This window comes from Elephas maximus, chromosome 2, assembly GCF_024166365.1.
Source record: "Elephas maximus indicus isolate mEleMax1 chromosome 2, mEleMax1 primary haplotype, whole genome shotgun sequence".
NCBI classification, from domain to species: domain Eukaryota; kingdom Metazoa; phylum Chordata; class Mammalia; order Proboscidea; family Elephantidae; genus Elephas; species Elephas maximus.
Window position 1 is genome coordinate 139455949 of NC_064820.1, and position 17283 is coordinate 139473231.

At 41.4% G+C, this 17283-nt stretch overlaps 1 protein-coding gene across 2 annotated transcripts in view; it reads right to left on the reverse strand.

The window, feature by feature from the left end:
* The window catches only part of HSD17B4 (hydroxysteroid 17-beta dehydrogenase 4), a 114308-nt gene that overhangs the window by 91556 nt on the left and 5469 nt on the right, over positions 1-17283 (reverse strand). Inside the window, exons 1-2 of one of the 2 annotated variants that reach the window (XM_049873597.1) lie at positions 4267-4449; positions 995-1048 (exon numbers count right to left, since the gene is read on the reverse strand). In XM_049873597.1, the coding sequence (XP_049729554.1) occupies positions 995-1048; positions 4267-4324 (112 nt within the window). In that variant the 5' untranslated portion in view covers positions 4325-4449. Of the gene's footprint in view, positions 1-994; positions 1049-4266; positions 4450-17283 lie in introns of those variants that run through there. The other variant, XM_049873596.1, reaches the window with a different exon arrangement.

Here is a 17283-nt window from a genome sequence, read left to right on the forward strand (position 1 = left end):
TAACAGGCAGTGGCTATGATCTCAGAAATGGTCCAAGGTCTCTGTGCCCCTTCCATAAAGATAAGAGACACATTTATGTTGACGGAGGCGAGTATATTAAATGTCCTGCTTTGTTTAGAAATCCTGGTTGCTTGTTTACTCTTTTGTTACACAAGTCTCCATAAACAAATTTGGGAGGAACTTGTCCCTCTGTATTTCCAAGTAAAATGAAGGAAAGCTGGGATTAGGGGATCACTATGGAGCAACAATTTTATCCCAGGAAAGATACTAAAAAATACTGAGTCATAACATCTGCCCCACGCACTTACCTTTCACTACACACTCATTCAGTTATTCCCCACGATGGCTTGGCTGTGGGCAAATCTGCTCCTGCATTTAACCTAACTGCCAAGTATATCAAGACAGTCCAAACCATTTAGCCTACTAAAAACTTCCTACCTTGGGAATTTTCCAACTGACGCCCCCTCCCACACACACGCATATCTAATAATAAAACTAAAACTTGTCCAACTGCCCCCTCAATTTAAAAAAAAAAGTTCCCAATTGAAATTTTTTGATGAAGAGATGAAAAAGTGTACTTTGAAGTCCCAGCCTCCAAATTTCTAATTCTTAAAAATCAGTTATTTCTTATTCTTATCAATATATTTACACTCACAGGGAGTCGCCTTTTATCTTGCACCAATAGATGAGCCTTCTATCTCGAAAAATTGCAGCCCACAATTTACTAAATTGAAGAATTATCTTTTATACAATGAATGCCTACCCATCTTTATCAATTCTGTTAAGTTGGAAATTCTATGAAACTACTTAAAATGAGAGATAGTCATAAGTAAAAATGTCAGCTTCAAGGGGAAAAAAAAGTTGCTGGCAGAAATAAACTATTAGTGATGAAATTTGACCTTGACAGATTATTTAATGGAAAGACAAAGGTGGCTTGTGAAAACTGAACTTTAGTTACCAGCTATTGATTAAAAAGAAAAGCACATCAACTTACCAACAACTGATGCACCTCTTTCTGCAAAAGCCAAGGCATAGGCTCGCCCCAGTCCTGGTCAAAAATAATCAGAAAGTTAAGCAAATGTCAGCATAATTTTTTTGCTCCACTCAACTCAATCCCCATTTTCCAATAATTGGTGAGCAATTAATTACATCATAATGGTAGTATCTTCATTGGTAAGTTGAACTATGAACCTCTATTTCATCCTCTCCTACTTATAGAGGTTGGAAAGCTTAAAATTACATTTCCCAGACTACAAAGCTGCTCTGATGTGAACTGGGTTCCACCATTACTAGCATTCACATGAAATCTGGAAGGTGGAAGTGAGCCAGAGGCTACCTAACTGACCTCTGGCTGTTGCTGCTGGTTAAAAAACTGATTTTCTTGCAGCTTCCTAGGTGTAAATTAACAGTGGCAAGTTCCTGATTCAGCTCTTGAAAGAAGTACAATCATAATGCTCCTTGGAAGCAAGGATGGCAAGACTGCATTTTACATACTTTGGGCATGTCGTCAGGAGGAATCAGTCCTTGGAGAAGGACATCGTGCTTGGCCAAGTACAGGGTCATCGGAAAAGAGGAAGACTCTTAACGAGGTGGATTGACACAGTGGCAGCAAAAATGAGCTCAAGCATAACGATTAAGGACGGCGCAGGACCGGGCAGTGTTTCCTTCTGTAGTGCGCAGGGTCGCTATTTGTCGGAACCGACTCAACAGCCCCTAACAACAGCAACATAGTGGCAACAGTGTCTAACAACAGCAACATAGTGGCAATTTCCTGGTTCAGCTCCCTAACTCCTGAATGGCAGCTTCCATTTTCCAGGTATCTGGTGTCCAGTGGCCATCTGGGCTGTGGCAGAAATTCTCCAGTCCTTGTCCAGCAGAGCTCCAATGGTAGCTCAGAGCTCAGAGGCAGTGGCTCCTCTAATAGACCAGCTCCATATTACTACAAGAGCCATTCCAAAAGCACCTGCTTAAAACCCAATTGCCTAAGTTAAATCCTTTTCTACTTAAATATCTAGTGATTTCTGTCTTCTGCACTGAATTTTGACTGCACAATTATAAAATCCAAAAAATACTTAATTCTGAATGGAAGGATTGAGGTATATATTTATATGACTAAAGATAGATAGGTAATTAGATCCATCTCCCCCTCTTTGGGCTATAAGTTTTATAAGCATAGAATATCTACATAAGAATATGTAAGACTGGCAATTAAATATCTCTGGAGAGTGGAACTGTATGGCTAAAAACCAGGGGTCAAAGGCTATTTTTCAATGTATTCCCTTTTGTAACTATTGGAATTTAACACATGCATATTTTTTTAATTTAACTGATAAATGAGTATACAAATAACAAAAACTGAAAATACAAATTATAATGCTCTGCTTATAAAAACCAAAATATAAAGTTTTCCAAAATTATAGATGCCACCAAATAAATTATTTTAGATTTAATCCACTCTGAGTAGATGAGAGAGAACTCAGCCAGCCAAAAGAGGAACTAAATTCTTCTCTCGTGTTTATCAGATCAAGGCCGAGGCACTTGTTCTAAATAAGAGGTTTTTAAAGAAATCGAATATTCATGACCAGAATGCAAAAAGTTAACATTATAGAAAACAATCAGATGAATGGAATGGGATAGGCCTCTAGTAGAAAGTGAGCTAAACTAATCAGAGAACCATCTCAATTTGATACCAAGTTATGCAATTCTCTTAAAAGATACCTAAGTAAGCTATCTGAATCACACAGGCCCATTCAAGCTATACAAAATGGAGGCTCACAAATTTAACTCTTTAGTGCATTTTGACTGTAAAGCTGTACTGGGTATTGGGAATGCTGACATATTCAATCTCAACCTTCATGGACCTTCTAGTTTGAGGAGGATGACTAATGCACATATTTAAATAATGTGTGTATAAACCTTTATATAAAGTAAAAAGCAACAGTCTCCTCACTTTCTCCCTCTAGCACCTCTAGCCTGTTAACAGTTTGGTAAGAATCTGCGCTTTTACAAACATTATTTAACTATTTATTTGCCTTAGTTGGCCTCCCTAATTAAACTAGAAGATTCCTGAAGGTTGAGATTGAATATCAACATTCCCCACAATGCCCTGCACAGCTTGAGAGTCAAAATGCACAAAAAAAGTTAAATTCATGAGCCTCTGTTGTTTGCATCGCCTAAATCTCTCCACACTTGACTTTACTGTCAATCACCCTTTGGTAGGTTAGTAGAGTAACTCACAAGTGGGCAACAAGTGAAGAATCTCACTGCAGAGCTTTGCATGGGTGTGAGGGGCTTGTTTCAATTGTCCTTTAAAAATGAGGTTATTTCACATAACAAAACTCTTATTTTGCATCTCGTGGAATGTAGGAAGATCTGACAACTTTCCCATCCCATCGGCTGGTCCATTTCTGAAAGGTCTGGTCCATTTCTGAAAGGTCGTTGTTCTCCAGTTCCCCCCCCCCTCCCCGCCCCACTTCCTCCACCTCACTCCCATTTGATTCCTTTACTGCCTGCCTGACCTCTGTAGGTATTTGATTTTGTAACCCTTAACAAGACTCTTTGGTGAACAAGACTCCAGTGAACTCTGAATACAGTGCGTAGCTTGCCAAGTGTACAAACTCCAACGAATCCTCTGATCAGATGCCCTCTTTCCAAACATGGCCGTCTCAAGAACTCAAAATGTTCCGACAGAAGAAATGCTTGAATGACGTTTCAAAGAGATTGCCATCTCTACTACTCAAGGAGGAAATCCAAGGCCGAAGCGGCTGCAGGAACTTTTAAAAGATGTGACAGAGGCAGGCCTCATGGGAGTCTAATGCGACGTAGGGTCCCAACCGATGTGTCAAGAAGAACTTTTCACCCAGCTCTGCAACCCGCACCCCAGCCCGGCCCCGCCAGCTAGTTCCGCCCTAGGCCTGTCCCCTCAAGCAAAACCTGGGGACTTGGGAAGCCCTTTAGGAGGGCTGGGGGTAAGTGGGATGCACCTGACAGGGTGACCCAGTGCTTCTGGCTCCTCACCCCAGTCTGGCTGATCCCACCCCTCCCTCCTCAGCGGATTCGGCGCCCGGGAGAACAACTGTTCCTCGCCCTCCGCTCCCCCTCCCGCCAGGCCCAGCAGCTCGCACCCGAGCAGCGCAGCTACCGCGGCCTGCAACCCTGGCGCTAAGGCCAGCAGCTGCAGCTGCGCGCGCATCCCCGGCCCGAAAAAGAGTACTCGCCGCAAAAGAGAATGGCGCTCGCCTAGCAATTCAGCTTTCGCGTGCTCACCTCCCCCCGCACCGGTGACCAGCACCACCCGCCCGTCGAACCTCAGCGGCGAGGCCATGATCCCGGCTGCAGCGACACACACACACAAACAACAAGCTGAGCCGGTTGAGCTCAGAATACTGGACCAGGAGTTAGAAGAGGAGGGGCCAGACGTGTGACTAGAGTGACCGGCCAGTTTCTAACAAGGGGAGCGGAGTGGTAGTTTTCCAAGTGCGCCTGCGCGAGCCTCTCTTGGAATCCTGGGAAATGTAGTCCAACATTGCCTCTATTGGCTACAAGAGCCTTGGAGAGAAAGAGCCCTCGTTGCAGCTAGAGCTTGTGGGAGCTGCTGGGACCTGACTGATAAAATAGTTAACTCAGCACCTGCGTCCATCCATTCACACATCGTTTCATCACTCACTCAACGAGCGTTTTCTGGGTTTGGGCGTCAGGCCTAGACAAATAGGACAGAGCCCCTGTCCTTGAGCAGTTTTCAGATATAGCCTCTAGGAAGAAGTCACTAACTCGTCGCTGAGGTTCGAAGGGCAGGTGGTGCTGGTCACCAGCGCAGGGGGAGCTGAGCTCGTGAAAGCTGAACTGCTAGGCGAGCGCCATTCTCCCTTGTGCCTACTATATAAAGATCATCCATGAACTATTAAAAAATGCCCTACCACTGACCTCTGGAAATAGTCTTAGAAACGAACAAACAAAATTTAACATGTGCTGCCAAATGACTTTTGCATTTGTATTGTGAAAATAGTCATAGACTAAAAAAAAAGACTGCCATCCATTAATTCAACAAATACTTGTTAAACATGCGTGAGGAACTTTTACATTTTGAGGTGCTCATAGGGCTAATTGGGGAGTCAGAACTAAAATTAAGCACTCCATTCAGAAATTAAACTGTTTACTTCTACACTCATGATAACCATTCCTAGTCCTAGTCAGAGCAATAATGCAAGAAAAAGAAATAAAGGGCATCCAAAATTCCTTTTTGTCTTTTTTCATTTATCAGCTTCTTGTCTCTCTATACTTACCTTCCTTTCCTGTCTCCTGAATACCTGGCGCTCTATGACATCTCTGCCCTTTCTAGCCAAGCTGTGCTGCACAGCCTGAGAGCCACTCCCCAATTTTTGCAGCCACACCGATGGGATCTCTGGAGGCTTTTCTTTTCTTTTCTAATTTTTATTTATTTGTTGCATATATTTTCTTTTTCCCTTTTTCTATTTTTTTCCCTTCTGTTTTTCTCCATCTCTCGGTTTCTCATCTCTCCACTCCAATGGCAAGCTCCCTTAGCAGTTTTTATTTGTTTGTTTCTCTTTGGCGTATTTCTCTCTCCTCTCTATCCTCTTTCCCATACCCCTATTAGCTCCACACATCACAACCTCTCCATTCCTACCTGTGTATCTGCACCTTGCTTTGAACATCACACCCCTGAGCAACACAGACATGGCTTACTGGAACCAGCCCTGTACTAATTCCCAACCCACCCTGTTGGCCCTAGTACATGCCATAAACAACCTATCCTGGGCCCTCACCTTCAGGTGGACCTGCCCTGCTACACCATAGCTGAGCAACTGGCCCTGCACATTGACAAGGAGGTGAAAAGTATTGTGCCTACAGATGAGCAAACATCAAAGAACATACAGCCTATCAGCTCAGACATAACCACATAGAACAAGCAGGACAAAGCAAACAAATCTACAATCAATAAACAAAATAACTACTGAATGTCCTGATGACAGCAGACAATATCAAAACATATCAAAAAGATAAAATAAACAGGACAGGATGGTTCCAATAGAAGTCCAAAATTAAACACCAGATGACCTTCCAATAGAAGAAAAGGCACTAGAACTACCTGATAGGGAATTCAAATCTCTAATATTCAGAGCTATCCAAGAGTTGAAGCAAAAAGCACAAAAATAATGAAAAAACAGACAAATTCATGGAACAGGCAGACAAATTCATGGAAAATAAAGACAAAAAATGTAAGAATTTAGGAAAATAATACAGGAATGAACTACCAAAATAAATTCACAGCTAGAAATCATGCAAAAATAACAAACTAGAAATCCAAAAGGTAAACAACAAGATTTTAGAAATGGACAGTTTCATAGAAGTATTGAGGAGGAGCTTTGAAATGATGGAAGACAGGATCAGCAAAGTTGAAGAAAAACACTTGGTTACAACTCTGTTGCAGGAAAAATCACCAAAAAAAGAACAGAGGAAAATGAAGAAACCCTGAGAATTATGTGGGATATAATCAAAAGCAAAAATTTGCAAGTGATCAGAGTTCCAGAGAAAACAGAAAAACAGAGAGGATCATTGAACAACTGCTGACAGAAAACATCCTTAATTTCATGAAAGATGAAAAGCTGACCATCCAAGAAGCTCAATGAACCCCATATAGACCCCAAAAGAAAATCACCAAGGCATAACACAATCACACCCGCTAATACCAAAGACAAAGAAAGAATCCGGGCAGCTGCTCGGGAAAAACAAAAAATCACATACAGAAGAGACACATTAAGACTAAACTCTGATTATTTGGCAGAATCCATGCAGGCAAGAAGGCAATGGGATGACATATATAAAACCTTGAAAGAAAAAAATTGCCAAACAAAAACAATATATCCTGCAAACCTCTTGTTCAACAAACAATACAGGAGACGTCAGCACAACGAGACTAAACCAAAAGCAAAGAAGTTTTCTGAATAAACCGAATGCTTTGAACGCCAGAGTAGCAGGGGCGGGGATTTGGGGACCATAGTTTCAGAAGACATCTAGGTCAATTGGTATAATAAAATCTAGTAAGAAAACATTCTGCATCCCACTTTGGTGAGTGGCGTGTGGGGTCTTAAACACTGGCAAGTGGCTATCTAAGATGCATCAATTGGCCTTAACCCACCTGGTGCAAAAGAAAATGAAGAACACCAAAGACACAAGGTGATTATAAGCCCAAGAGACAGAAAGGGCCACATAAATCAGAGACTACATCAGCCTCAGACCAGAAGAAATAGATGGCGCCCAGCTACAACTGATGACTGCCCTGACAGGGAACACAAAAGAGAATCCTTGATGGTCCAGGAGAGCAGTGGGATGCAACCTCAAATTCTTGTAAAAAGACCAAACTTAATGGTCTGACTAAAACTAGAAGGACACCAGAGGTCATGGTCCCCAGACCTTCTGTTAGCCCAAGAAGGGAGCCATTCCCAAAGCCAACTCTTCACACAGGGATTGGACTCGACTGTAAGATAGAAAATGATACTGGTAAGGAGTGAGCTTCTTGGCTCAAGTAGACACATGAGACTATGTGGGCAGCTCCTGTCTAGAGATGAGAAGGAAGAGGGGGACAGCAGCTGACTGAATGGATATGGAAATACAGGGTGGAGAGAAGGTGCGAGCTGTCTCATTAGGGGAGAGCAACTAGGAGTATATAGCAAGGTGTATGTAAATTTTTGTATGAGAGACTGACTTGATTTGTAAACTTTCTCTTAAAGCACAATAAAAATTAAAAAATTAAAAAAAAAACTCTTGTTCAACTGTGATGGTAAAATTAGGACATTTCCAGATAAACAAAAATTAAGGGAATATGTAAAAACGAAAACAAACTTAAAACAATTATTAAAGGAAGCCTCTCGATCTGAGAACAAACAACATCAGACCACAGCCAGATCCCAACCTAGGAAATGAAATCTCAAGCACTATCCAAAACCGAAAGAATTACAAGAGGGAACCAGAGAGGTAAATCTGTAAATGACAGCAACGTCAGAATAATAAAAGAGGGAACAAACAGTGTAGGTATAGAATGGAGGGGAAGGCAAGGCGATTCCAAGTAATAATAGACTGGTTCAAACCTACAAAGAGAAGGGTAAATTTCAAGGTAACCACAAAGAAAGTTAACAAAGCTTCTCATCAAAATAAAGAAGAAAAACAAAATCTCAGTAAAACAAAATCTATTAAAAAGAAAAAAAATCCATTAAAAAAAAGAATTCAGCACAGGAGAGTAACAGGAACAAAGAAAATGTCATCATCACCAAAAAAAAAACCCAACAAAATGACAACAGTAAACTCATACCTATCAATAATTACACTGAATGTAAATGGCCTAAATGCACCCATCAAGAGACACGCAGTGACAAAATGGATTTAAAAACAGAATCCATCAATATGCTGTCTACAAGAGACACACCTTAGAAAGAAAGATATAAATTTATTAAAAATCAAAGGATAGAAAAAAATATATCAAGAAAACAGCTAACAGAAAAGAATAGGAGTGGCAATACTAATCTCAGATAAAAGAGACTTTAAAACAAAATCCATCATAAAAGGCAAAGAAAGGTACTACATAATGATTAAAGGGACGATCCATCATGAAGACTTAACTATAATAAACATCTACGCACCCAACAACAGGGCTCCAAAATACCTAAAACAAACTCTAGCAACACTAAGAAGAGAAACTGACAGTTCCACATTTGTCATAGATTGAATTATGTCCCCCAAAAATGTGTGTATCAATTGGGCTGGGCCATCATTCCCAGTATTGTGTGATTTTCCCATATGTTGTAAATCCCGCCTCTTTGATGTTAATGAGGGAGGATGCGCGGCAGTGGTGTTAGTGAGGCAGGACTCAACCTACAGGACTAGATTGTGTCTTAAGGCAATTTCTTGAGATATAAAACATAGAAGCAGGCAGAGAGACAGGGGGACCTCATACCACCAAGAAAGCAGCACCAGGAGCAGAGCACATGCCTGGGAGACGGGATCCCTGTATCTGAGAAGCTCCTCGACCAGGGGAAGACTGAGGACAAGGACCTTCCTCGAGAGCCAACTGACAAAGAAAGCTTTCCCCTGGAGCCAATGCCCTGAATTTGGACTTGTAACCTACTAGACTGTGAAAAAATAAATTTCTCTTTGTTAAAGCCATCCACTTGTGGTATTTCTGTTATGGCAGCATTAGATGACTAAGACAGAATTTGGTACCTAGAGAGTGGGGTGCTGCTCTAACAGATACCTAAAATGTGGAAGCAGTTTTGAAACTGAATGGATAGAGTTGCAACAGCGGCAGAGGACCAGCACAGCAGAGAACCTGCAGCAGCAAAGAAGTGGCAACAGCAGAGAACCATCAGCAGCAGAACCAGGAGACCAGCATGAGATGGTGCTGGAGCCAACCCACGGAGCAAGAGAGCTGAATGCCTTTGTGCAGGAGGCTTCCTGGTGGAGCGGGGTGCCTCTGGGCACTTATCGGTAGAGCTAGGCTTGTCAACCCACGGAGCCAGAGGGCTGAGTACCTATGTGCAGAAGGCTTCCTGGTGGAGTGGGGTGAGTCTGGGCACTTATAGGTGGAGCTACAGAGCTTTGGAACACCTGCCCAGCAGGGCAGATGCAGGCGTGAGGCCCTAGGAGCCGAGAGGCGAAGAAATCATGAAGCAGAAGCTGAAGAGACAAGGAACAGAAGAGGCTGAGCTGCCTCAGTCTCAAAAGGTATGGCCATGACCTCAGGGGTTTCAAAGGGTGGAGCCATGGCCTCTGGTGTTTCTAGGGTGGAGTTGCTACACAGATGGTTGAAGAGAATGGTGCACCTAAAGCTGAGGGAGCAGAGTGCTATCCTAGTGAACCTGAAAAGTGGAGGGACAAGGGGCCTCCACTCAGAATTCGGATAGTGGGGCCAACACCTAGAGTCTGGAGGGGAGAACCATTGTGTAAATTGTCTCAGAGAAGAGAGAATTATTTTCAAAGCTTTGAGGGCTAATGTAATGTATTCTGCTGACTTGCTTGGTGCCTGTTATGCCTTCTCTTTCTCCGGTTTCTCTCATTTGTAATGGAAATGTCTACCTTGTGCCTGTTCTGCCATCAAACCTTTGGAAGCAAATAGTTTGTGTTCTAGATTTCACAGATGAAGAAGAATTTTTGGATTTTGGACTTGGAGCTCAGATTTTTGCTATGATACCATGGGGTGAATATGTTTTGCGTGTTGCAAGAATGTGATATTTGGGGGGCTAAAGGGTGGAATGTCATAGATTGAATTATGTCCTCCCAAAAATGTGTGCATCAATTGGGCTGGGCCATGATTCCTGGTGCTGTATGATTTTCCTATATGCTGTAAATCCTGCCTCTATGATGTTAATGAGGGAGGATGGGCTAGTGAGGCAGGACTCAACCTACAGGACTAGATTGTGTCTTGAGGCAATCTCTTGAGATACAAAAGATATAAGCAAGCAGAGAGACAGGGGGACCTCATACCACCAATAAAGCAGCACCAGGAGCAGAGCATGTCCTTTGGAACTGGAGCCCTGTGCCGGAAGAGCTCCTCAACCATAGAAAGATTGAGGACAAGGACCTTCCTCCAGGGCCAACAGAGAGAGAAAGGCTTCCCCTGGAGCTGACACCCTGAATTTGGACGTTTAGCCTACTTTGCTGTGAGGAAATAAATTTCTCTCTGTTAAAGCCACCCACTTGCGGTATTTCTGTTATGGCAGCACTAGATGACTAGACAACAATCATAGCAGGAGACTTCAACACACCACTCTTGGTAAAGGACAGAACTTCTAGAAAGAAATTCAACAAAGATACAGAACCGCTAATGGGAACAGCCTGCCAACTTGACCTCATGCACATATACAGAACACTACACACAATAGCTACAAAGTACACATTCTTTTCTAACACACATGGAACCTTTTCGAGAATAGACAACATTTTAAGCAACTCTCAACAAAATCCAAAACATTGAGATAATACAAAGTATCTTCTCTGACGACAATGCCATCAGGGTAGAAATTAACAACAGGAGGAGCAAGGAAAAAAAATCAATTACATGGAAACTGAACAACATGCTGCTTAAAAACCACTGGGTAATAGAAGAGATCACAGAAGGAATAAAAAGAATTCCTAGAATCAAAAAAGAATGAAAACACCTCAAACCAAAACCTTTGGGACACAGCAAAGGCTGTCCTCAGAGGTCAATTTATAGCAATAGATGCACACATCAGAAAAGAAAAAAGGGACAAAATCAAAACATTAGTTACACAACTTGAATAGAAAGAGAAAGAGAACAGCAAAAGAAGCCCACAGCCACCAGAAGAAAGGAAATAATAAAGATCAGAGAAATAAATGAAGTACAGAATAAAAAAAAACAATAGAATCAACAAAACCAAAAGTTGGTTCTTTGAAACGCTCAACAAAATTGACAAACCACTGGCCAAACTGACAAAAGAAAAATACGAGAGGATGCAAATAGCCCAAATAAGAAATGAAATGGGGAACATTACAACAAACCCAACTGAAAGAAAAAGGGTCATAACAGAGTATTATGAAAAACTATACTCCAACAAATTAAAAAACCTAGAGGAAATGGACAAATTTCTAGAAACACGCTACTTACTCAAACTAACACAAAATGATGTTGAAAATCTGAACAGACCCATAACAAGAGAAGAGATTGAAAAGATAATTTAAAAACTCTCAAGAAAAAAAAGCCCTGGCCCGTACTGCTTCACTGGAGAATTCTACCAAATATTCAGAGAAGAGCTTACACCAGTACTGCTCAAACTATTTCAGAACATAGAAAAGAAAGCAATACTTCCGAATTCATTCTATGAAGCCAGCATAACCTTGATACCAAAACCAAGCAAAGACACCACAAAAATAGAAAATTAGAGACCAATATCTCTCATAATTGCAGATGCAAAAATTCTCAACAAAATTCTAGCCAATAGAATTCAGTATCATATCAAAAAAACAATAGACCAAAACCAAGTGGAATTCATTCCAGGTATGCAAAGATGGTTCAATATTAGAAAATCAATCAACGTAATCCACCACATAAATAAAAGGAAAGAAAAGAATCACATGATCATCTCAATTCATGTAGAAAAGACATTTGACAAAGTCCAACACCCCTTCCTGATAAAAGCTCTCAATAAACTAGGTATAGAAGGGACATTTCTCAACATAATAAAAGGTATCTATGCAAAACCAATGGCCAACATCATTCTTAATGGAGAGAGGCTGAAAACATTCCCCTTGAGAACAGGAACAAGACACGGATGCCTTTTATCCCAACTCCTACTTAAAATTTTGCTGGAAGTCCTAGCTAGATCAATAAGGCAAAAAAGAAATAAAGGGCATCCAAATTGGTGATAAAGAAGCTGAACTGTCCCTATTTGTAGATGATATGACACTATACATAGAAAACCCAAGACTCCACAAGAAAACTACTGCAACTAATAGAGAGATTCAGCAGATTAGCAGGATACAAGATAAACATACAAAAATCAGTTGGATTCCTATACACCAGTAGAGAATAATGAAAAGGAAATCAGGAAAACAATACCGTTTATAATAGCCCCTAAAAAAATAAAATACTTGGGAATAAATCTAACCAGAGATGTAAAAGACCTACACAAAGAAAACTACAAAACACTACTGCAAGAAACGAAAAGAGACCTACATAAATGGAAAAACATACCACGCTCACGGATAGGTAGACAATTCTATCCAAAGCAATTTACAAATACAATGTAATTCCAATACAAATACCAATAACATTCTTTAAAGAGATGGAAAAACTGATCATTAACTTCATATGGAAAGGGAAGAAGCCCCAATAAGTAAAGCACTATTGAAGATGAAGAATAAAGTAGGAGGACTTGCACTACCTCATGTCAGAACTTACTGCACAGCTGTGGTCGTCACAACAGCCTGGTACTGGTACAACGACAGATACATTGACCAATGGAACAGAATTGAGAACCCAGATGTAAATCCATCTACCTCCAGTCCCCTGATGTTCGACAAGGGCCCAAAATCCATGGAATGGGGAAAAGACAGTCTTTTCAACAAATGATGCTGAAAAACTGGATGTCCACCTGCAAAAAATGAAACAGGACCCATACCACACACCATACACAAAAAAAACTAATTGAAAATGGATCAAAAACCTAAATATAAAACCAAGAACTGTGAAGATTATAGAAGAAAAATAGGATCAACACTCGAGGTCCTAATACGTGACATTAAAAGGATACAAACCATAAATAATAGCACACAAACTCCAGAAAATAAGCTAGATAACTGGAATCTTCTAAAAATTAAACACGCTCATCAAAAAACTTCACCAAAAGGGTAAAAAGAGAACCCACAGACGGGAAAAAAGTTTTTGGCTCTTACAAATACGTCAAAGTTCTAATTCCTAAAATCTATAGGGAAATCCAACGCTTCTACAACAAAAAGACAAATAATCCAATTAAAAATGAGCAAAGGATATGAACAGACACTTCATCAAAGAACACTTTCAAGTGACTAACAGACACATGAGGAAATGCTCACGATCACTAGCCGTTAGGGAAATGCAAACCAAAACCACGATGGGATACCATCTCACCCCAGCATTTCTAGCATGAATCAAAAAAATACAAAATAATAAATGTTGGAGAGGCTGCAGGAGATTGGAACTTCTATGCGCTGTGGTGGAAATGAAAAATGATATAACCATTTTGGTAAATGATACAGTGCTTCCTTAGAGAGCTAGAAATAGAAATACCATATGATCCAGCAATCCCATTCCTAGGGATATATCCTAGAGAAATAAGAGCTGTCATATGAAGAGACATATGCACATCCATGTTCATTGCAGCATTGTTCACAACAGCAAAAAGATGGAAACAACCTAGATGCCCATCAACAGATGAATGGATAAATAAACTATGGTACATATACACAATGGAGTACTGTGCAACTCATAACATGGGTGAATCTGGAGGGCATTATGCTGAGTGAAGTAAGTCAATCACAAAAGGACAAATATTTTATGACATCACTAATAAAAAATTTATGAAAAAGTTTACGCACAAAAAGAAATAATCTTTGATGGTTATGAGGGAGGCAAGGGGTGGGGATGGAAAAACACTCAATAGACAATAGATAAGTGGTAACTTTGGTGAAGGGTAAGACAGTACACAATACTGGGGAAGCCAGTACAAGTTGTACAAGGCAAGGTCGTAGAAGCTCCATAGACACATCCAAACTCCCTGAGGGACTGAATTACTGGGCTGAAGGCTGTGGGGACCGTGCTCTTAGGGAACATCTAGCTCAACTGGCATAATATAGTTTATAAAGAAAATGTTCTACGTTCTACTTTGGCGAGTAGTGTCTGGGGTCTTAAAAGCATGTGAGCAGGCCATTTAAGATAGTCCACTGGTGTCACCCCTGTCGAGAGCTTGGGAGAATGAAGAAAACCAAAGACACAAGGGAAAGATTAGTCTAAAGGACTAATGGACCACAACTACCACAGCCTTCACCAGATTGAGTCCAGCACAACTAGATGGTGCTTGGCTACCACCACTGACTGCTCTGACAGGGATAACGATAGAGGGTCCAGGAGAGAGCTGGAGTAAAATATAGAATAAAATTCTGATTCACAAAAAAAGACCAAACTTGAGTGAGGCGGAGCCAAGATGGCGGACTAGGCAGACGCTACCTCGGATCCCTCTTACAACAAAGACATGGAAAAACAAGTGAATCGATCACATACATAACAATCTACGAACCCTGAACAACAAACACAGATTTAGAGACGGAGGACGAACTAATACGGGGAAGCAGCGATTGTTTCCAGAGCCTGGAGCCAGCGTACCAGTCAGGTACGGCACAAGCACAGAGACCTGCTCCACCCCCCTGAACTAACCCCGGGAGGGGGACCAGCCGGTTCCACGGGCGTAGTGGGACGCAGCTGGTAGGAGAAGTCCCCGGGAGGCAGTGACTGATCTTGGAGCAGAAAGAGCAGCATCCGAGCCGGGGAACTGTCCCACAGGGATTTGGACTGGACGCAGGTACGCCATAAACACGGAGAGTTGCTCCACCCCCCTGAACTAACCCCGGGAAGGGGACCAGCTGGGTCCCGCGGGCGGCATAGGACGCAGCCGGTAGGAGAAGTCCCTGGGAGGCAGCGACTGGTATTGGAGCAGGGAGAACAGCGTCCCAGCCGGGACACTCGGTCACGGCACAAGCACGGGGAGCTACTCCACCCATCTGAACTAACCCCGGGAGGAGGCCCAACTGGTTCTCGGAGGCGGCACGGCCACGTGGCTGGAGGGACGAGAAGTCCCCAGGAGGCAGCGACTGATTTTGGAGTCGAGAGTGCACCGTCCCAGTAGGGGAGCCTTGACGCTGGGCGTGGGGCTGGAAGCGGAGGATCTGACCGTGACTCCAGCGGGCCAGACCCCCCGGGGGCAATCTCCACACAGCCAGCACACATAGGCGACGCGCCCCACGGGAATCTCAGATATAATAGTCATTCTAAGCAAGACAAGCAACTCTGGCTATATTCTGAGGTGCTACTCTCCTATCTCTCTGTTCCCTCCCCCACCCTCCCCAGGCGGCTTCATTAACATCTGAATAGCCGGAGCCACAGGGACAACTCTGATAGGGATCTGACTGCATTTTTTTTTTAGCGGATTTTCTGGAAAAACTAGTTTCCCAGTGATGGCTCGGAGACAACAATCCATATCAAACCACTTAAAGAAGCAGACCGTGACAGCTTCTCCAACCCTCCAAACAAAAGAATCAAAATCTTTCCCAAATGAAGATACAATCTTGGAATTATCAGATACAGAATATAAAAAACTAATTTACAGAATGCTTAATGATATCACAAATGAAATTAGGATATCTGCAGAAAAAGCCAAGGAACACACTGATAAAACTGTTGAAGAACTCAAAAAGATTATTCAAGAACATACTGGAAAAATTAATAAGTTGCAAGAATCCATAGAGAGACAACATGTAGAAATCCAAAAGATTAACAATAAAATAACAGAATTAGACAACACACTAGGAAGTCAGAGGAGCAGACTCGAGCAATTAGAATGCAGACTGGGACATCTGGAGGACCAGGGAATCAACACCAACATAGCTGAAAAAAAATCAGATAAAAGAATTAAAAAAAAATGAAGAAACCTTAAGAATTATGTGGGACTCTATCAAGAAGGATAACCTGCGGGTGATTAGAGTCCCAGAACAGGGAGGGGGGACAGAAAACACAGAGAAAATAGTTGAAGAACTCCTGACAGAAAACTTCCCTGACATCATGAAAGACGAAAGGATAGCTATCCAAGATGCTCATCGAACCCCATTTAAGACTGATACAAAAAGAAAAACACCAAGACATATTATCATCAAACTCACCAAAACCAAAGATAAACAGAAAATTTTAAAAGCAGCCAGGGAGAAAAGAAAGGTTTCCTTCAAGGGAGAATCAATAAGAATATGTTCTGACTACTCAGCAGAAACCATGCAGGCAAGAAGGGAATGGGACGACATATACGGAACACTGAAGGAGAAAAACTGCCAGCCAAGGATCATATATCCAGCAAAACTCTCTCTGAAATATGAAGGAGAAATTAAGATATTTACAGACAAACACAAGTTTAGAGAATTTGCAAAAACCAAACCAAAGCTACAAGAAATACTAAAGGATATTGTTTGGTCAGAGAACCAATAATATCAGATATCAGCACAACACAAGGTCACAAAACAGATCGTCCCGATATCAACTCAAATACGGAAATCACAAAAACAAACAAATTAAGATTAATTAAAAAAAAAAATACACATAACAGGGAATCATGGAAGTCAATAGGTAAAAGATCACAATAATCAAAAAGAGGGACTAAATACAGGAGGCATTGAACTGCCATATGGAGAGTGATACAAGGCGATATAGAACAATACAAGTTAGGTTTTTACTTAGAAAAATAGGGGTAAATAATAAGGTAACCACAAAAAGGTATAAGAACTCTATAACTCAAGATAAAAACCAAGAAAAACGTAACGACTCAACTAACATACAGTCAAGCACTATGAAAATGAGGATCTCACAGTTTACTAAGAAAAACGTCTCAGCACAAAAAAGTATGTGGAAAAATGAAATTGTCAACAACACACATAAAAAGGCATCAAAATGACAGCACTAAAAACTTATTTATCTATAATTACCCTGAATGTAAATGGACTAAATGCACCAATAAAGAG